Source organism: Biomphalaria glabrata, chromosome 8, assembly GCF_947242115.1.
Source record: "Biomphalaria glabrata chromosome 8, xgBioGlab47.1, whole genome shotgun sequence".
Lineage (NCBI taxonomy): Eukaryota > Metazoa > Mollusca > Gastropoda > Planorbidae > Biomphalaria > Biomphalaria glabrata.
In genome coordinates this window covers 32,141,857-32,163,397 of record NC_074718.1, presented here as the reverse complement: position 1 = coordinate 32,163,397, position 21,541 = coordinate 32,141,857, and the positions used below count along the sequence as shown (strand labels likewise).

General features: G+C 36.6%; 1 protein-coding gene across 9 annotated transcripts; it reads left to right on the top strand.

Annotated features, from left to right (window-relative positions):
- The first annotated feature begins 3,537 nt into the window (after positions 1 to 3,537).
- On the top strand, positions 3,538 to 20,266 carry LOC106067324 (D(2) dopamine receptor A-like). Of its 9 annotated transcripts, XM_056039060.1 has the most exons (5): positions 4,389 to 4,645; positions 5,124 to 5,301; positions 12,764 to 12,841; positions 13,141 to 14,092; positions 18,920 to 20,266. In XM_056039060.1, exons 4-5 carry the CDS (start codon positions 13,761 to 13,763, stop codon positions 19,992 to 19,994), a joined length of 1,407 nt encoding a protein of 468 aa, XP_055895035.1. In that variant the 5' UTR covers positions 4,389 to 4,645; positions 5,124 to 5,301; positions 12,764 to 12,841; positions 13,141 to 13,760; the 3' UTR covers positions 19,995 to 20,266. The 9 variants fall into 9 exon arrangements, with proteins under 9 accessions (XP_055895032.1, XP_055895037.1, XP_055895035.1 ...); XM_056039057.1 differs by lacking the exons at positions 4,389 to 4,645; positions 12,764 to 12,841 and adding an exon at positions 3,538 to 3,737; XM_056039059.1 differs by lacking the exon at positions 12,764 to 12,841 and having other exon boundaries at positions 5,134 to 5,301.
- Positions 20,267 to 21,541: the final 1,275 nt, after the last annotated feature.

Below are 21,541 nucleotides of genomic sequence, written 5' to 3'. Positions count from 1 at the left end.
TATAGAGAGAGAGTGCGTGTGTGTGTGTGTGTATCATCTTGTGTGTCTGAAGTAAACGATTTCTTGGATCCAAAGACGATATTTGTTGAACGCTGATCCTGTTTCTCTACACACAGACACACACACAGAGAAACACATACGCATACACACATTCTAGGTTACGAGAGACAGCTTGGAGAAGGAGATTAGAAGAAAAAAAAGGGAAGAAAGAAGGAAAAAAGAAAGAAAAGAGAACAGAGAGAGCAAAATTGATTGATGATAAGAGAAAGAATTGAGACTGAGTGAGATATTGAGATATTGAAAGAGAGAGAGAGTAAGAGTTATAAGATAGTGAGACAGAGTCAGAGTGAGAGAAAGAGAATACGATGGAGGAAGAGAAAAGAGTCAGTGAGAGTAGAAAAGTGAAGCACGAGTGAAAAGAAGAGAATGGCTGAAAGAAAAAAAAATGAGACAGACAGACAGTGGGGACTCAATGAAAGTGAGAGAGGTAATAATGAGCCAGTCATTAGCACAAGAAAGAGAGAGAGGTTTAGAGGGAGTAGGGAATAAGAGAACAAAATGTTATAGAAAAGAAATGGGAGGAAGAATTGAATCACCTTAAAAGCAAAAAAAGAAAGAAACTGAAACAAAGAAATGAACAAAGAGATAAGTTCAGAAACCAAGAGAATAGCTTATGTTCATCTAAGGAGATAGAAAGATTGAAACAGTTGTAAGATCTAGGCCAAGAACGAAGGACAGGTTGAGAGTCAGACTTTATGTTTGGAAGCCGTGAGAAAACATATATCAACATACAGACAGACAGAGCATACATATCAACAAGTGAGAAGACCATGACTGTTGGTACACAAGGGAGAGAGCTGAGACAGTGGGGCAAGGACAGAGACTAATGTCTCACAAGGTAAAACTCCTTCACACACACAGACACATACACACAAATGCACACACATACAAAGACAAAAAACCCAACAAGGTAACAAACAAACAAAGCAAGACAAGGTCAAGGCAACACACGAGACAGTAGACTTACTGTGAAATGAACTATAACAAGCATGTATAACGTATAACAGGAGTGGGCCCATGTTTGTGTTCAGATATAACAGGAGTGGGCCCATGTTTGTGTTCAGATATAACAGGAGTGGGCCCATGTTTGTGTTCAGATATAACAGGAGTGGGCCCATGTTTTGTTTAAATATAACAGGAGTGGGCCCATGTTTTGTTCAGATATAAGAGGACTGGGCCCATGTTTTGTTCAGATATAACAAGAGTGGGCCCATGTTTTGTTCAGATATAACAGGAGTGGTCCCATGTTTTGTTCAGATATAACAAGAGTGGGCCCATGTTTTGTTCAGATATAACAGGAGTGGGCCAATGTTTTTGTTCAGATATAACAGAAGTGGGCCCATGTTTTGTTCAGATATAGGAGGAGTGGTCCCATGTTTTGTTCAGATATAACAGGAGTGGGCCCATGTTTTTGTTCAGATATAACTGCAGTGGGCCCATGTTTTTGTTCAGAGAGCTACATTAAATTGTATGCGACCACTGGCAGACCCATCAATGACTAGATCAAATTTTAAGACACAAACTCAACAGCTGTTACTAGCAGCTTTTACCCAATTACAAATCTCTTTATCCGATTCGGTAAACACTTTGAATTAGATTTACACTACTGAAATTGAGCGTCATTAAAATGGCTACTCTATCTGGTACACGAATGAACTGAAAGACAAAATATATTTGTTGTGTTCATTTTGCTGACCAAGTAGCACATTAAATCATTGTCCATCTCTGGAGTGAACGTCTAGCTACTCTTTCACATTTATCCAATTTTAAAATTAGCGAAACTTTTTCTTTCTTTTTTTTTTCCAAAAGCCATCAGGAAATGTTCAGACTGGGATAAAGTTAGTCTTGTTTCGTTAGTTTTTAGATGGTTATTTTCAGTAGCCCTAAGTTACAACTCTCAACTGCCAACTTTCAGACTGGTTAAATTGTTAATTGATTCATATTGTATTAGGTATAATAAATAATTGTTTAAGGTATCAGCTTGATCTAATAATGCGTGTGGGAGAAATAGCGTTAACAATTTTCTTAAGGGACAAAACCCTACACATTTAGCCATGTATGTAAATACCGAAAGATTGATTTCCCTTGCTGGTATCAAACAAGATAATTAATAACCAGTAATTAGTTCACTAATAGGTTAATTTTTTATTGATTCATGTCTTGTCTATATCAACGCATAAATGTGCAAAGTTTCAACTTGTTCCGAGACTGGGTGTAGGAGAAATAAGGTGTATACAATTTTTACCAGACAGACAGATAGACAGACAAAATGAGATGATATAAGCTTCGTAAAAAAAACAACATTTATCTCAAACAACTCAGCAAGCAAAATAAACCACAAATTCAATTAGATCTTAATTTGAATAGTAAACTTTAAACACTTTTGCCACTATAGATTCTAGATAACAAAGCTCAGTTCTTATTCAATCTTTGAAAACGTTATTGTAGAGTAGATAACGGAACACGGTTTTAAAAAACAAACGAAACGAATTTAGTTATTCTTTACTATATCAGGGAGGGTGCTGCTACAAAGTGTGACATGGACCACAAGGACGCCTCGTTTGTGATCCACTGCAAGACCTTGTTTAAAATAATGGAAACACTCGTTTTCCCCATGTTAGTCACCAATAATTCTACAACACTGATATGCCCTAAAGGGAAGCAATCATCAGCATTTCACACCACTCGCAACCCTCCTGCTGACATCAAGGGCACGGCTCACACTTGAAACAAAGTGCACTCACTCCACAAACACACACGCATACTTGCAAACATAAACACACATATACAAATACAAGTCAGAAACATGTAGGACCATGCTACAAACCAAGTCAGAAACATGTAGGACCATGCTACAAACCAAGTCAGAAACATGTAGGACCATGCTACAAACCCAGTCAGAAACGTGTAGGACCATGCTACAAACCAAGTCTGTATATTTGAACTTTACAGTAAACGAAACATCTACAATTGTCTCTAGGACTAATGAACTTCTAAGGATGTACTGGATGATGACTCGGACACACTGGGAGTGGCTGTTAGGCATACTAATACGTTTGAATTAACAAATTCTTTTCTTGAAATCTATGAGTAAAGATTAATATTAATTTAGAATGGCCCAAAAGGTTTATAACTATATCAGTACTGACCATTCCGAATGAACACCATACATGTATATTCGAATCGGTTCCGAAAAGATGTACTTTCTGTATTAAGAAAACTTCATCCCGGAAAAATTAAAGGGCGGTTATTCTAGTTGAAAACGTGAAGCAGTGTGTCAGAGGTAAATAAAACGCCTTTCAACATAAACAATAGTGACCACTGTTGCTATTTAGTGCGCTATAGATATACACGTACTTATTACGTCGAAAAGGGAAAGTGGTAAGTTAAAAAAAAAAAACTATTTCAATTGGCTTCCTGTTGCTACAAACTCAACATAGAGGGGCTTTTTTAAAAAAATAAAGAATAGAATGTTGTTTACATTGCGTTAGTCTTTAGGTGTTTAGTCACCTACTCTGACCATTCAATCGTATATAAACTTCAGCAATGCTGTCGTCATTAGGCAGATGGTTTCCAATAGAGTGGAAGACACATATTTTGTTGAGACATTTAAAGTCTGAATGTTACATTTGTAAAGGAAATAATCAAGCAGGATTAACTATTGAACCACTCAGACGGTTAGTGTTACTTTGAATATATTTTATACATTGCGGGTGGCGGCTGAGTGGTAAAGCAGGGTCTCGACTTCTACCTAATTCTAATGGGTACCTGAAAAACTTGGGCAAAGTAAATGCCATTAGTCGTTGCTGACCATCGGCCGTAGAAATTGTCTTTACACATCATCTTCCTATGTATGGAAAAGACTTTAATTTATAATATATAGGTTTATGTCATTTTTATAAACGTATATTATTATAGTTACGGAAAGGTTAATAGCCTATAAATCTTTGCACTGAAGGACAATTTAGACTGAGGACGAGACTAATAAATGCTGTCAGGCAGGTCGTCATGCCCTTTGTTTGATTTCTAGTATAGGAAAAACTTTTGTTGTTGTTGTTGTTACTCGTGAATTACAACTCCTTCGTAATTCCCTGTTGTGATGGGAGACCTCAACTCCTTCGTAATTCCCTGTTGTGATGGGAGACCTCAAATCCTCTTTAAAACTAATGCACAGGAAGGAATACACCTTTCAGAACTATTTCAGAAAAAATATTTATATCAGAACCCTCCCCCCTCCTTTTGCAACATTTAGTGACGATCCACCTCCCCCTTTTTAAAAAGGAAATCTGACCCTTGCGGTTCGCCATAGTTTTTTACAATGTGTACAGAGACAAGGAAAGTTATGCGCCAAATGTTGTTCCGTGTTTTGATTTGCAGTGCATACTAAGTTTCCGACTAAACAAAGTTCGCTTCAATCTGAATGTTTTATCTCCCTTTGTTGTGGTGACAATGATTTCAGATCAGGGGCTCGATCTATATGTGATTCAAAGTAGATAAGGACTAAATTGGATTTCTAATAGATCTTGATCATGGAAGTGTATCGTGTTTTTCTTTTGTTTACAGAGTTAAACTCACTCTTTCTCAGGTAAATGTGTTGTATTAGGATCTACACTAAGTAGTGCCCATTAGACTATCTTAAGTATTGTCAACTGTTCTATTTTAAGGACTTTACAATGTCCCATGTATGTGTATGAGTGTTCAGTGGTAACATGGAGCCTGATGGCTGGACAAGGCCAGTCTCATTACACTAATGACAACTTTACGTTTGAGGCTTGTATCGGTTGATATGATTGTAACAAAACAAAAAATGAATTATCACTAATATTATTTTCTAAGTATAGGATCTAAAATTATAGTATAACTAGGCAATTTATTTGGCCTTCTAAAGCCTTTAGTCCTCCTTTAGTCAACTGAGGTCCGAGGAGAGTGCTGTGGGCTCCTACAGTGGAGTCCGGGAGGGTTTTGAGAACGTAATCAAAATATAAAAAAAAAATAAATAGAAATATTTAGAACACAATTTTCCAACTTTATTTTCCATATATATTTACAATATTGTTTTTAAGACTATTGCAGAAGATGAAGTATGCAAATAATTCTATGCAATTAGCCGGACAATGGCTTTTGTCTTCATCATATGTGGGAAACTATGCAGGCCGGAACTGGGTTTGAGTGGTCATGTGAAAGACTTCACTCATCCTTTAAATTCGAAATCGAAGACATTGCAATTCCCTCATTGTTAAGGTAAGCAACTCAACGAAAGTTTAACAGTAAATAATGATGGCTTAAACTAGCGGTTCTCAACCTTTTCAGTTCGGCGACCCCTTTTTTACAATTCCTCACTATGCCGCGACCCCCCCAACAGTAAATTATTTTCGTTCATAAGGATAAGTAACTGCTTAGGCTAATGTTACAAAATTATAATTGTAGGCCAAATGTAAATCTCTGATTTGTATTGCCAAACATTTGTGTTTAATTTGTGTTTAATTATGAAACAAAATGTTATATTATGATACAATATATTCTATTCTTGAATTCCGTAATGCTCTTTATCATCCAATGACAAATAAATAAAAAAACAAATAACTGTATGACATTCATTGACCTTTCTATTTCTTAGTCACATTAGCCACATTTCATACACGTGAGACGAGTTTCTGTATTTAGACTTCATAATGAACAGGCTGTTATACAAATAATGCAGTATTGCAAATTGATTGTGCAACACAGACAGATTTGTGCATGATTGCAAACGCTTGATTCAGATTTGTGTAACTATAGAGAATTTTTTTTCTGCATCTGTATTAACGAGTTCAATAAACTATTTCTGTCTCCTAAACATCTTCAACTTTGAAGTTCTGGCAATTACAAATGGAATGTCTAGTAAATTTGGAAAGTTTGATGTGTTTGCAAATGTTCTTTCACAAAATTATCAATTGCAATTGATCCTTGCAGTGACCTTTTTCATTGCCTTTTGTAATTTTAGTAACATTTTTGTCGTTATAACTATTTGACGATGAATCACAAACTGAGTTCCAATGACTTTTGGTGACTCATTCTGTTGAAATTCAGACCAACTTACTTCAATACTTAGGGGGATATGACAATTCGTTCACTGACATTTCGTTCTACCCCAAAAAATTTAATGTAAACAAATTAAACACGCGATGAAAATATATGTCGGTGAACAAGTTGTCGGTGAACAAGTTGTCTGTAAGCCAGTTGTCGGTGAGCGATATGTCAGGTGAACGAATAGTGGTGTGAACGAATTGTCCGGTGAACGCAATGGCGGGTGAACGAATTGTCGGGTGAACGAAAAGTTGTGAACGATTTGTCGGTGAACGAAATGTCGGTGAACGAATAGTCGTGGAACCATCTGTCCAGACACCACTAATATTTTTCAAAACTATTTTACATTTTTCCAAAAATAAACCAATTTCTTTGACACGTCCACATTATCTCGTGGATTGCAAAAATCTTGAAATGGCCAACATTTATATGCCTAACCATTCCTCTAAACTACTGGGTATCCATGACGATAAAGTTCGAATGCTAGCCATCAAAATGACATAAAAGTTATATCGGCTCCATAGATTCGACTTAAAGAACTTCGTTACAAATGACAAACTGGGGTTTTTCCATTCCTGTTTAAACTAATGGGGCAGGCAGAGGAAACAGTGGCGCATGGCTTAAAACAGTGTCCAAGAGCTACGGGGAGACAACTAAAGGGTCACTTGAACTGCATGGAGGCTATGAGACACTACCTTCAACAACAGAGTTACTTACCAGAGCAAGAGGGGAGGCCCACAACAGAGTTACTTACCAGAGCAAGAGGGGAGGCCCACAACAGAGTTACTTACCAGAGCAAGAGGGGAGGCCCACAACAGAGTTACTTACCAGAGCAAGAGGGGAGGCCCACAACAGAGTTACTTACCAGAGCAAGAGGGGAGGCCCACAACAGAGTTACTGACCAGAGCAAGAGGGGAGGCCCACAACAGAGTTACTTACCAGAGCAAGAGGGGAGGCCCACAACAGAGTTACTGACCAGAGCAAGAGGGGAGGCCCACAACAGAGTTACTTACCAGAGCAAGAGGGGAGGCCCACAACAGAGTTACTGACCAGAGCAAGAGGGGAGGCCCACAACAGAGTTACTGACCAGAGCAAGAGGGGAGGCCCACAACAGAGTTACTGACCAGAGCAAGAGGGGAGGCCCACAACAGAGTTACTTACCAGAGCAAGAGGGGAGGCCCACAACAGAGTTACTGACCAGAGCACTAGGGGAGGCCCATGCTATCCTGTCCTGCTACCATTAGAAGTTCATCGAAGTTTCATGTTGTCCAATACGTTATGTATTTCTATACCAAATTTACGTCTTAAAATTGAAATATTATGGGTGCGTTGTTCTACCTTTTTCAAAACATACACATTTTAGTCCACATATTACAGTTTTAACATGTTTGTTTGTTATTTATATTTCCGGAGTATGCCTACTTTATTAGTTGCGTACCTTATCTTAATAATATTATTAATAATAATAATAATATCTTAATACATTAGTGACTATTATTAATGACTCTTCATCTTACAGACGAGAGTCCAGAGCTTAACAATACTACTAGACGTAACGAAACGTTATGCTCTAATGCAGATTAATTTATACTATTTAAAATATTTCTGCTGCGATAATTAAAATGTTTGAAATCAATTCTGATTCAGTCGTCTGCAACATCTATCCTCGAATAAAAATAAAAATAGTAAATTGCAATGAAAAAAAAAACTGCTTGTGTCAATTTTTACATTGTAGAATTGACTCAATAAATTCATATTTTCAATGGTCTTACGTGTCCATCGACACCCCAAGGGGGTCGCGACCCACAGGTCGAGAACCCCTGGCTTAAACAGTAAATAATGATGGCTTAAACAGTAAATAATGATGCTTTGTCACGTAGCATAAAGCAGCTGTTGCGCTAAATTTAGTTTTAATTTTCTACAACCATCTCCAAAGCAACGTCAAGGTTGATTCTTGGAAGAAACTTGCTTTCTTTTAACAGAAGCCCCGATGTTCCATACAAGGAGCGAAATTTGCTTGTTTCTAGTTGGATGTTGCTAACTAGTGTTTGAGGTAGACAATACAAAGTGTTTGAGGTAGACAATACAAAGTGTTTGAGGTAGACAATACAAAGTGTTTGAGGTAGACAATACAAAGTGTTGGTAAGGACGGAAAAAGTCAGTTGTAGTTATGAGCTTGAAGGAAGACAGTCAACTTGTTTAATTCTAGTGTACAGTGTTTATATTTCATCAAAGTGTTTCCTAGTTCCAGAATTGAAGCTTTCTATTTATCATGGAGGAACCTACGTTGTTTGAATTGATAGTTTGCATATGAATCTCTGGCATTACGATTTTGTTCGAGTGTTCAGTAATGGATTAAAATAGAAATCTATACTAAACTATAACATCAGAAACGCATTGTCTGGTCAACACAATCTCATCGTGACATCAATACATCTTCACATATAGCACTCAAAAACTAATGAACGTTACATTCGGAAACAGTAAATCATGGTGGCTGTTTATTGGGATATGTTTTTCTGTATTCTAAGCTTAGTCAGGACGTCAGGCCCACCTTTAGATGACGTCGCGAGGTGACTATAGTTTGAGAAACACTGCCCTAAGGGAACACAACAAGTTCTGTGCTTTTGACAAAAACTAAACTCGTATTTCTAAATAAATATTGTATTCGTATACTCGATATGTTATTAATAGTCTTTCACCACAAATTTTCTTGACAATCAACATATCGTGGTCATCCGTGCATAGCTTATAGCTTATCTAAATGTGATGTAAAATACAGGATAAGATCCTCAAGCCTTGCAAAGATCTTCACATCTAACAAATAAAATAAAAAGCTTAAGGCAGAACATGTTATTAATAACCAAATTAACAATCGGCGAGATTTGTACTCGAGAAAATCTAAGAAATGTTCATCAGATCTTTCTGAGGCCATGCAAAGGTTCAAAAGACTAAGAAGTAGAAATGTTGGAAAGCAAAAGTACCTTAAGGATGTCGTGATAACATATCGTTATAATTGTGGTGCTTTAAGACTTAAGGCCCTAATTAGGTGCATGCGCGTGTTAGCATGATAGATTGCGGATTTATTACATCTTTTAAGTTTTATTTTTATCTATTTGTATAAAAGTCATTTGACGTCTACTTATGTACGTTATAGTCTATGATATATATTTACCAGCTCACACTGTCTGGTACAAATCTTGTCCCCCTTTCTCCGATCAAATTAAATACTGTCACAATTATGACAACACATGAATCAATCAAAAAACCAATTGGTGGTAATTAATTGCGTTGTACATAGGAAAGAGCATTGAGAGAAAGAGCAATAACCGAGCAATTCTTTCCTTTCTATAAGATTTGTTTTAAAAGTATTTTTATACTTTGCTTCTTGTTGTATTCATCGCCGTATGTTGTTGCTGTGTGTTGTACGATTTTTAAAACACATCTTAGTGTGTAGGTTCATGTGTGCAGCTCGGGGTTTACTGAAAGGGATTGCCGCGAAGTGTTTTGCCCCATAGCCTGAGGGACGCACGTCAGCAGTGTCATATGCTGTGCAAGCTTGACATCTGAATCTAGCCTAGTAGATGCCCTATCAATGAGTCTCAGATCACTGAGTTCACTATGGGGAAGAGTTAAGATAATGCATAGAGATAATTTAAAATAACTTTGTTTCTTATATTTTAGCGTCTTTTTTTTTGGCCCATCTGTTGTTGTTGTTTTTCCCTTTCCATCTTTTTTGTAATCCCTAAGACAAATTCGTCCCTGTAGCACTGTGTGACACTGTGAGTGATGATATGATACGCAACGAACAACAAAACCTTTCTTTACCTCAAAAAAACAAAAAAGGATTGTCAAAAGAGAGGGGAGAGAGAGTTCCCCTTTCAGATCTTGCGATCTATAGGAAAGCTGATGTAAAGGTCATCCGTTTCAGTGGTTCTCGCTTAATGAGGGTATCATGTGACCTGCGCCTATCCCCAACTAATGTCAGGTACCCATTAGAGTTGGCGGATTCAGAGGCGCCCTAAAAAATTGAAACTCACAAAGCCCCCTTTGGTTCGGATTAGTTTGGAAACACTTGACCAGTCAGCCACCTCATCCACATAATCAAATTGCTTGAGAACAGACTTCGGGCATGCTATTTATTTATTTTTGCGAGCCTTATGAAAAGAAGATCATCGACTTTGAAAGCGACACAATGTTGCTTCTATATATTCTCAGATAAAACACCCTCGTTGGTTACACCTGTTTTCTAAACCTACTAGGGCAGGACTTGATTGTTTCAATGCATCTGTACTTACTGATATTTTAAAGCATGAATATTAAAACTGCAGGTGCCTTTGTTTATAAAATATATTGTAGATCTTATGACATGGAGGGACATTTATAAAGAGCACCCGTTTTGGTGTTTCAGGTGTGCATAATACTTATTCATTGAATGTAAAATGTGTTCTGTTATACATGTTCTGGACAGCAACGTGCAGGGTATGAACTTAAGACTATCGAGATGACAGAACGACAGTCCAGCGCGCATACCGCACGACCATGCAGCCATCCTGACTGACATATTTAAAAAAAAACATAATATAATTTTTGTACACTTTTTAGGACGGTAGAATATCATTTCTTGGATCTTTAGCTTGTAGGAAAAATGAAAATATAATTTTATTACAAAGCTTATATCAACTCACTCTTTCTATCTGTCTGGTAAAAAGTGTGTACACGTAATTTCTCTCACACCCATTCTCGGATCAAGTTTAAACTTAGCACAACTATTTATTAGCACAGGCAAGACATGAATCAATAAAAGAGTAACCACTTAGTCAATTAATTACCAATCCTTCAATATTCATACATATGGTTAAATATGATGGTTTTAGCCCCCTTAAATAATTGAAAACGCTATTTCTCCCGCACGCATTCTCTGATCAAGTTGATACTTTAAACATGTATTTATTGTGCTTAGCAAAACATGAATCAATTTAAAAAAAAATAACCAGTAAGTCAATTGGTAATTAATTATTTTGGTTGGTATCAAATAAGGGAAATAATTTTACATTATTGAGAGATATAGTTTAAAGGGCGAAGTTCTTCCCCTTTTGATTAACTTTGTTTTGCTTTTTTTTCTAAAAAAAAGGATTTTAAAAATATTTTGCTTGCTGATTATTTCTATAGAGTTTGAACTCTCTAACCCAAATTGTTCACTTTTCATTTTCTTACGTTGTTTCTTTCTTTTAGCTCCCTTTAAGAATGCCATGTCGCTGCCACGATATTTCTTCATTTCGTTTTCTTTTCTTTTCTATCTACTTTAAACGGGATCTAATAACGAAGTGGAATGAACTTTAAGAAATGAAAATCTCAAACAGAACCTGATACAACAATAAAACTCCCAATTCTCTGTGAACAATTGTCTACGAGGGTAATATGCGGCCGGCACTATTCTCTTTATTCTCACAGTACTGTCTTTCACATGGGTAGGTCATCAACATCCGGGAATTTTACTCATTCCGTCGGAAAAAAACAAAACTCACTGTATCCTGACATCCACAGTGAACTTTGTCGTTGTTTGTGGGTCGACCCCTTCAAGTGGTCATTAAGACTATGCGTAATATGTACTGGCTTGGTACAGTGACAAAGTAGGCGTTAATTCCATTGATGGTAATAAGAAAGTGTTTCAGTTTGTACTTTTATTTGCGAGCTGGTGCGGATAAGTCGAGAGTAATAGGAACGTATACATTGGAATCTGAGGATTACCTTTTATAAGTTGAACATTCTTTACTGAAAAAGGTAAATACAAGCTGATAGGTTTCACCTAGGCCACCAAATGTTAACATTTAGAGTTCATCCTACATAATAATTCTAAAGCACACACTTATATATATATATATATTATGTCTAGACTGTACATGGAAATCTTTGAACACTGCAAAAATGTATTGAAATTTATGTTTAAGTAGAACAAGGCGTTGTTTTGTAAAGTAATGGTAAGAAGTAAAGTTGTTTTCTTCAACCCTAACCTATGTAACATCTAGATCTAGTAACCGAAAATAAAAAAAAAATAAAAATAAAAAAAAAGAGTACTCTCGTCTCATAATTATTATTTTGCAATTTTTAGATACATAATCTAAAACAACCTGGGTAATCATCTATTTAAATGTACATAACATGACTAAAATCAATAGGATTTTCGAAATCTTAATAGAAACTAACAGGAAATGGCTTTCGTGAATATATAGTTCTGTGATTAATACATAACACTATATATATATATAGTGTTATGTATGTTGATCAATCGCGGATAACATTTTTATCCGTTTTCCAGTCTAGATATAATATAGGTCTGTGGTTGATAGATATACGCCCCTAACTTTAATCTAAAAATCTCAAAGAACTTTTCATTTACTTTTTTTTTTTGTCTTTGGTTTAGATCTAAAAAAAAAATAATAGAAAAGAAATATTCGTATTATGTAACAAAAGCGTGGTGAGCAAAACGTGCTCCCGGGGCAAGGTACCTTATTAGCGCCCCCTCCCACATTTTCCATGAACATGACCAAAAAAATATAGGCTACGTTTAGTGTCTCCACTCTATCTCTCCCCTCACTACGCCTCTGATATGTAATCAAAGTTCGATTTTGTTTAGGTGTTTGACAATAGAGAATGAAGGGGAAATTAGCACTTCACCATCAAGTTTGCCAGGTCAAGGACCATTGAAGTTAGGGTTCGTCAATCTAATTAATTTTATGAGTATCATGCTTAAATAGAAACTTATGTATGCCTGGATTTAGGATAGATGTTGGCAGGCCTGTGTAGTTTATACCTCTGATATTTGAGCTGAAAGTATCAAAACCTATGTTTTGCTTGTAATGCTTATCAACAGCGGACCCAAGCAGGACCCATTGAGGGCCGCCGATGAATTTGTATGAAAACACAAACGCTCTTTGTAATCTTGTCCTTATTATTGTTTCCTTACCTGCACAATAATTTTTTGTTTTTCAATTTCGTTTTCTATGTCAACAGCGACAACACTTTATCTACCTACACACTTACCTGTCCAGCCGGTACACAGAGGTCTACGTCAGGACGTTAGGGGAAATCCCTTTGACAGCACCGGGATCAACTTCCTGACCCATGATTTGTACAGTATTGGTTTAGTGACGAAATACTTACCAACCTAAATTGAGAAATATCTGGGACAACTACCTGAGTACTGTCTACACCAAATAACACGCAGAAATATCTTCGCATTGGATGGCATTCATGACTTTGTTTTGAAAAAATACTTTAAACTTTTATTAAAACAAAATTTTGCATTTGAAAAAAAATTGATAGAATTACATAATGTTTCAGAACTTTTAAGTTCAATCCATTTTAAATTTTTGAAATGAAAGTCCTCGTTTAAAAATTGTGAAATAAAAAAAAACAACTAAAAACATTATTAACAAAACAACTCGAATATTTTAAAATTTCATGTGAAAATTTCAGAAAGTAATTTTTTTTTTTCGGGAAACTTGAAACATCCTGAACAACAAGATTTGAATTTAGAAAAAAAAAACAAGAAAAAAACATACATTTTAGAATCTCTAGACATTTTCAACTTGGTGATTGGACATTGAAACGTTAAATACTATTTGACGAGGATGCATCCAACTGAGAAGACATCCTCTGAAGTGTTCTCGCTACCTGAGAATTTCTCAAACGTCACTTCCATCGAGGAAGTGAACCAAGAGAAACTGATCACGCTCATTCCTGTCATCTTACTGTTCGCCATTTTCCTGGTCATCGGTGTTATTGGCAACAGTTTGGTCGTCTACGTCTTTGGATTCAAGATGAAGTCTGGCACGCAGAACATCTTGATAGTGATCCTGGCGCTGTTCGATGTGCTGACCAGCTTGCTGTCCATCCCGCACGAGATTACAGTGTCCGTGTTCATTGTCATGTATCCATCGGCGATCTCCTGCAAGATTTTTAGGTAAGTTTCTGACTGTGAACATATCGTCTCTTTACTGTGATCAGAAACTGTAAACGCTTTTTAATGAATAGCTTAAAGTTTTAATATGTTGTTTTTTTTTCGCATCTACTACTTATTGAACGCATAACGTAAACTAAAAACAAATATTTTCTGGTCTGAGTTTTCTTTTTAGCTTCATGTTAAAATAGAAACTGCTTCGCTGCCTCGCAATAGAACACATATAGATGGTTCTTTTGAGTATGTGCAGTGGGAATAGTTAGTCCCGTCTTGGAATCTGGCAAGTTAACTTGTGCTTCGGTAAGGTTGACCTCGAATAGTCTACATAAGACCAAGCGACTCTACTTATAATACCTCTTTCCCCATCAGATGTCAGGTGACCTTTACAATTGGGTTGAGCGATTCCTAGTGTACGTAATAGATAGCCTATTTACTGCAAATATTCTAACCCATGAAAGATCAGATTAGAAAGCATATTTACTGCAACTATTCTAACCCATGAAAGCTCACAGTAGAAAGCATATTTACTGCAAGGATTCTAACCCATGAAAGCTCAGATTAGAAAGCATATTTACTGCAAATATTCTAACCCATGAAAGCTCACAGTAGAAAGCATATTTACTGCTAGGATTCTAACCCATGAAAGCTCAGATTAGAAAGCATATTTACTGCAAATATTCTAACCCATGAAAGATCAGATTAGTATACATCTCTTGCCACACGCCGCGTCGTTCAGTCATACAAATCAACTCACAAGAACATCTGGTTTAAGTTTGTGACTCAAAATCTAATTGAATGGACAAACAAAATGTTGTTATTTCTTGTTACTTGTGAAGCAATCAAGTGTGTCTAATGAGCCTGCCCCTTATCAAGTAAATCACGAAGCTAAAATGTTCATCTATTATGTATACAGTTCTTTTTGTTGTTTTTAATTACATGAATATTGAATGTGTTGGATTGTACTGGGCACTTGTTTTTACAACTCTGTTGACTGCACAGCATGAACAGAGTTGTGTTAGCAATACCTCCACCTCCATCCTGAACTATTCTTGTTTTCACCTCTTTTTTGACGTCATTGATGACGACATCAATTATTTACAAAAAATAGAGGTGTAATTTATATCAAATTGCATACATATTCTGTTGAAGTTTTGAAAAGAAGTTTTGTTCTCGATTTTTTATAATTCCAGCTATTTTTTTTTTAGTTTACATGTTCCACATGGGTTAAGGAACTCAAGCTTCTTGTTAGCCGCCTTCACTTTTCTCTTAGTCTGATGAACTGTTGGGGCACCACACATGATATGTTGACCGTCTTTTCCTTTTTAAAAAGTCTTTTGCTTTGGATAGAATCTCTTTCAATGATATTCTATTATGTTATCTTCCCAACGCTTTTTCTGTCCGCCTCTTCTTTTTATTCCTGATACTGTTCCCTGAAGGAAGGTCTTAGCAAGCCCTTAGGACCTTTCGTTATGGACATAAAGTTTTAGTTTTTTCGGTTTTTGAAGGTCATCGTGGGGGCCAACCCACTATGTCTGCCTGGTCTGGTAAACGTTTGTACGTTATATCTCCGACACACTGAAATATTGCACAATTATTTCTTTTACCTGACAACAAAAGAATTATAAAAAATAACCAATTAGTTAATTAACTATTGGTAATTAATTATTTTTATTTGGTATCTCGAACAAGGGAAAGAAACTGCACTCGACTTAAGTTGTGGTATAAGCTGAATTAGTCCCCTTTATAGGTCGCCACTATAAAGTAATTTTGAAACTAACAATAGATAACTATGCAATCTTCTATTTTCATATACATCTAACTAGCGGAGTGGTTAGAATGTCGGCTTGAGCTGTGAGTTCGAATTCAGGTCGTTACACCCTCCCTTTTTCTTTTATGAATGCTTTTAAAAAACGATTACAGTAACATTCACCCAGATATCCGTTTCTTTCTCCCCCCCCCCACCCCATTTTCCCCAATGGTCCAGATAAGTGATAGGATCATAGCACGAAATAGCGATAGACAAAAACAATTGGTAAAAATATATCTAATCGCACAGTTTTATTGTTGTTGGTGTAGATCAATCACAAATTTAGTTAAATGAGTGATCCAAACTAATTGATGCAATTACACTTCGTAAAAGCGTTGTTGTTTTTTTCAAAGTATTTTTATGTTTTTCTTTTTATAACAATTGAATGCATGGATATTTACTTGTTATGATAGCTCTGTTAGTTGTACCATTATATTTATTCTCATATTCTTGAATATATTGCGTTTACATTTTACAACTTAATCGTATATACGATCAAGTGGTATGAATATTCGCGTCTGTTATGTAAAAAGGGAAGGAAATCTATGTTGAAGTGGTTTTCAAGTTCTTGTTTACAATTAGTCTTGGTGTGGCTTTGACACGTGAACAGTGTACCCTTGAAATATAATCGTTAGAAAGAAAAATACTTGTGATGTAAGCCACAGTGAACTCTAATATATTATTTAGATCTAGCTATAAGTACTGTGAAGCTAAAGCTAATATAGGCCTACTATTCACGATACAACTGAAAGACTGCTTAACTGCTCTTATAGCGTTAACTTTAACCGAGACCATAGTAAGTCTGAACACTGACCTGCGACAACGATCTATTGGTCTAAACTGCCCACATGTTGCTACACCGATTGGTCTAGGTTTAATTTACTGAGTTTTTTTTTTATTTAGAACAGTCTTTCTCAAACTCTGGTCCGCGGACCTCCAGGGGTCCTCAAGACGACTGTAATGGGTCTGCAGAAAGAAGAAAATTGTAAACAATTAAAATAACTTCTCTAAAAGCCAGTTTATCTGATCATATAATGTTAAAAATAATCTCACCCCTCACTACTGTGTCGATTGCATACTTTTCTATGACGAGCTAATCCAAAGATTTTAAAACATTCTTCACTTGGATATTCCCTACAGGGTTGAACTTTTTTGGGTGTAGATAAACTTAGATCCTAATCACAGATGAATCCATTCTAATACAGGAGCAGTTTATTGAAATATCCACAACTTAAAACCAATGTTTAAACAAAGATACCATAAATTCTGGTTACAAAACATATTGCAGTTGTGTATCCTCTATTATGGGTCATTGTAGAGAAGTTGTTGACTGCTTTCCCGCCTTCTTGTTTAGTACAACACTCATTCATTGAAGAAATAGATCTCAGCCCAAATCAAAGAAACCGACCAAAAGTTTGTGCTCAGTCAGATTTGCTACTTACAAACATTGAGCCGGAAATACACTCATAACATTAATTTTCTAAATTTATTTTAAGCTAAATTTATAATCTCAATACACAATCCATTTAAACAAGCTGTTTTCTTAATATTTAAGTAAAAAAAAACATTTTGAGAACCACTGAACAAAAAATTTGTGAAATTTCAATAGCTCATTAGTGCAACCAGAAATACTATTCCTTTTGCTAATCGTACAGCATTCTCGTAAACCTCTGGCCACACGATAGTCTGACAGTGAGCTTCTTATTGGAGAAGGTTTAGCTTATTATTTGAATTGTTACTAGACTTTCAAAGACATTTCATTTTACTTTTATGTATACATGATCCTTTATAAAACGATGTACAAATTCTATATAACAACTTCAATTTAGCATCCCAATATTGAAAAATATATTTAGATATATATTAAATAGATCATGGGCGTAGCCAGGATTTTTTTTCGGGGGGGGGGGGGGTTGGGGGGTGATTTTTCATAACATTTTAGTGTATAATTTGCTTTGTTTTTTATTATTATAGAGGTGTTTTTACCTTCAAACCCCGCTGAAGTGGGATTTAAACTCAAAACTGAGTCAAAACCCATTTAGCTACCCTCATAACATTTTGAGTGCGTAATTAGCTTTTTTTTTTATGTTGAAGAGGGGGTTTAGCGTAAATTTTAGAGGGGGTTTTAAAATCAAAATCTTCCTTAACTGTGCTCTTGGATATAGGCGATTTTCGTTTGAATTTTTTTTGTTTTTGTTTTATAGAAGAGGGGGAGTTAACTGCAAAAACCCCAGATAGGGGGTTTAAAACTCAAAACCCTCTGGTAGGGGTTTTAAACTCGAACCCCCTGGTAGGGTTTTTTAAACTCGAACCCCCCTGGTAGGGGGTTTTAAATTCAAAACCCCTTTGGTTGTGCTGGGGCAAGTGATGGTTTAGTATTAAAATCTAACCTAAAATAAACAAAATCAAAGCAAAAAATCAGTCACTAAATTCCGATCCCCCCTTCGGGGGGGGGATTTCATTTCGGGGGGGGGGGGGGGTTTGAACCCCCAACCCCCCCCCCCCTGGCTACGCCCATGAAATAGATAGATATGTATATTGATAGATATTTAGGTACATAGATAGATAGTAGGACAGACAGACAGACCGACGGACGGTTAAATAGATAGATAGATAGATAGATAGATAGATAGATAGATAGATAGATAGATAGATGATAGATAGATAGATAGATAGATAGATAGATAGATAGATAGATAGATAGATAGATAGATAGATAGATAGATAGATAGTCAGACAGACAGACCGACGGACGGACGGACTGACGGGTGGACGGATAAACAGACAGACAGACAGATAGATAGATAGATAGATAGATAGATATTTAGGTACATAGATAGATAGATAAATAGATAGATAGATAGATAGATAGATAGATAGATAGATAGATAGATAGGTAGATAGATAGATACGAGATTGATAAATCGTGATTATGATTACTTTCAAAAATGCTTTCGTTAAAGAAAAACAAACATCAATGAATCATTCAGACTTATTAACCTAAGGCTTTACTCTGTTTACAGATTCATCAATACATTTTGCTCGGCTGGTTCAATGTTTACTCTGCTCCTCATAGCTGTGGACAGATACAGGAAGATTTGCTTGCCTCTCAGGCCCCAGATGTACACCAGGCACGTCAAAAGGTCCATGATCCCCATCTTGATATTCGCCGTCCTCATCTCACTACCTGCCTTTGCTGTGCACGGCCAGCGCACTATCGACACGGACATTCCCGGGCTGTACGGCAAGGACTGCTCGACCCCGGACGAAATAGGGAAAACCATCATCCCTTTGATCTACAACTTGGTCATGTTCCTGGTTTTTTTTACCATCACCATAGCCCTGGCCGTGCTGTACACGTTCATTCTAAGGGAGACAAACAGGCATAACAGAGAAAAATCGCTAAGAGCCAAGTATAACCTCCCTTCCTCGTCCAACTCTAGCTCAGATCGCACACCCGCAGCGACCAACACATCCTTTGAAACGGCGTCGGTGAAAAACTCAAAGCTTGACATAACCCAAGAATCAGACGTCGGCAGCGAATCGTCCTGCTACACTCTTGGACAGTCAGCGTTTAATCTTGAGCAGACCATTGACCCATCCACTAAAACAGACGATCCCAGATATACGCAGCTCCCGCCGTCCAGCGAAATACAAACAAAGGACTTGCAAACACTAGATGTCTCCCAGACATGTGTCAAACCAAAGCGTGTTATCCGTCCTGGAAAATATTTTTTCACCAAGGCCCAAAAGGCCAAAGTGTCCAAGTCAGTGTCCAAGTCGGTGCTATCCAAGAATTCGTCTAATCCAGCCAAAGCAACAAAGAGGCGCTTCAAAAATAAGACGACCATCATAGCTTTCTTGGTGACTCTTGTTTTCATCCTCAGCTTTCTGCCACATTTCATCCTTCAAGTCACCAAGTTCAGTAAGTTGATTGTGGATTATAGACTCCATGGCGCAGGCCTAGCTGCGTATAACATCTTCCTCCGATCGTATTTTATAAACTCTGTGTCCAATCCCTTTATCTACGGGGTGTTGAACACACGGTTTAGCAGTGAAGTTGGACGTCTGTGGAGGAGGTTAACTTGTAGATCTTAGGGACGCAATGGGAAATACAAATGAAGTCTCAACATTTTAATAACTCTTTTCTTAAAGAGAAGAACAAAATTCAACATAAACAATGTGATATTTGTTTGAAATATTTATTTTTAAATGCAACGTTCTTATGTTCTTCACGGTTTATTTTGTTTTGAATGTAATACGCAAAAGTGAACAAAAGGAAAACTTAACTCTTTCACAAATGATCGACCTATATTTTTAAATGTGTTATTTCCCATTAATTTATGCTCACGCAATGCTGCAATATTTCATTATTTTTTTGCTTCATTTCTTTCAATTTATTATTATTATTATTATTATTATTTTGTTATAAAAAAAAAATAGAAAGGTTAAATGATTGCTCGCTGCCGCCCCACCCCTCCCCCGAGCATGGGTGTTAGTATGACAGATCTTACCTAGCTTTGCAATACAATTGTAAACAAAAATATTTGTTGACAAAAAATCTAAAGCCGTTTGCATAAATGTGTTAAATATATGGTAAAATGCCATCGCCCTTACTAAATAGCCTCCCGTGTATGTTGCTATTAAGAGTGAATAGTTGTAAAAATGGTGTATTTTTATGAAAAAACTGCTTGCATACTTGATTTTAAAAATTAAATTTTTCGTCTATTCCCCTTTTTGGAGGCCGCTAAAAATCATCAACGCCAAAAAAGCAAGCCTCAGTGATTTCATATCTTTACTGTGTGGTCGGAGCAACAGAGGTACCACTCCCTCCCCTCCCCCAGTAACGCTTTAAAGACCAGCTTAAGAGCCAACTGGCTTTAACACACATATAAGACAGCACCTGGCAGCAGGCGGCTTCGGAACGAGTCAGCTGGAAATTAATTACAAAGGCCCGCGGGATACACATTTGAGACCAAAAGACAAATTACTGTTGATGACAGATGTAGATGGATAAAAGAGAATGTATATCGACCACCGCCGGACAACAGTTATGTCTGCGCAGGATATGCAAAAAATATAGGCCTCAGCTGGGACTGCATATACACGTGAAATACTGCACTCCACATTAATTTTCGGACCCAAAGAAAAGTTTTCACATTACTGAGCGCAAAAGTTTCAAAGGACATAATATAGCCCGCGGGTTATAAGTTGGGCATTACTGATGTAAAGAAAAACCACACACACTTAAAAACCCTATCTGTAACTGAATGCGACCTAAATAAACAATATATACCATGGGAACAAATTGAAATAACTGGTGTTTAAGATACCGGTATGGTTACATTTGGTGGTCAAATTGATTGTCAAATAAGATTGTACTTATCAGCCAGTGAGTACGAGATAAGCACCATCTTATTTCCTATGTACTAAAAGATAGCTATATTATCCTATCTTAGCATTAAAACACCGCACAAGAGGTTAAACATGGTGGTGTTGCAGAGTTGCCAGCTTTAATTCTCAGCTTTTTATGTGATCTGCGTTCTAAGTTGTTGGATGATCTTTTTGATGCACTATCAGTATCTTTTTCCCCATATGTTATAAAGTGAACTGGCATTTTGTTTCTCTTGTTCCATACAGACCCA

Coding starts and splice junctions, on each gene's coding strand:
- LOC106067324 (XM_056039062.1), top strand. CDS start 13,761: ATGCATCCAACTGAGAAGACATCCTCTGAAGTGTTCTCGCTACCTGAG. Junction 14,093..18,919: donor ATCTCCTGCAAGATTTTTAG/GTAAGTTTCTGA, acceptor CTCTGTTTACAG/ATTCATCAATACATTTTGCT.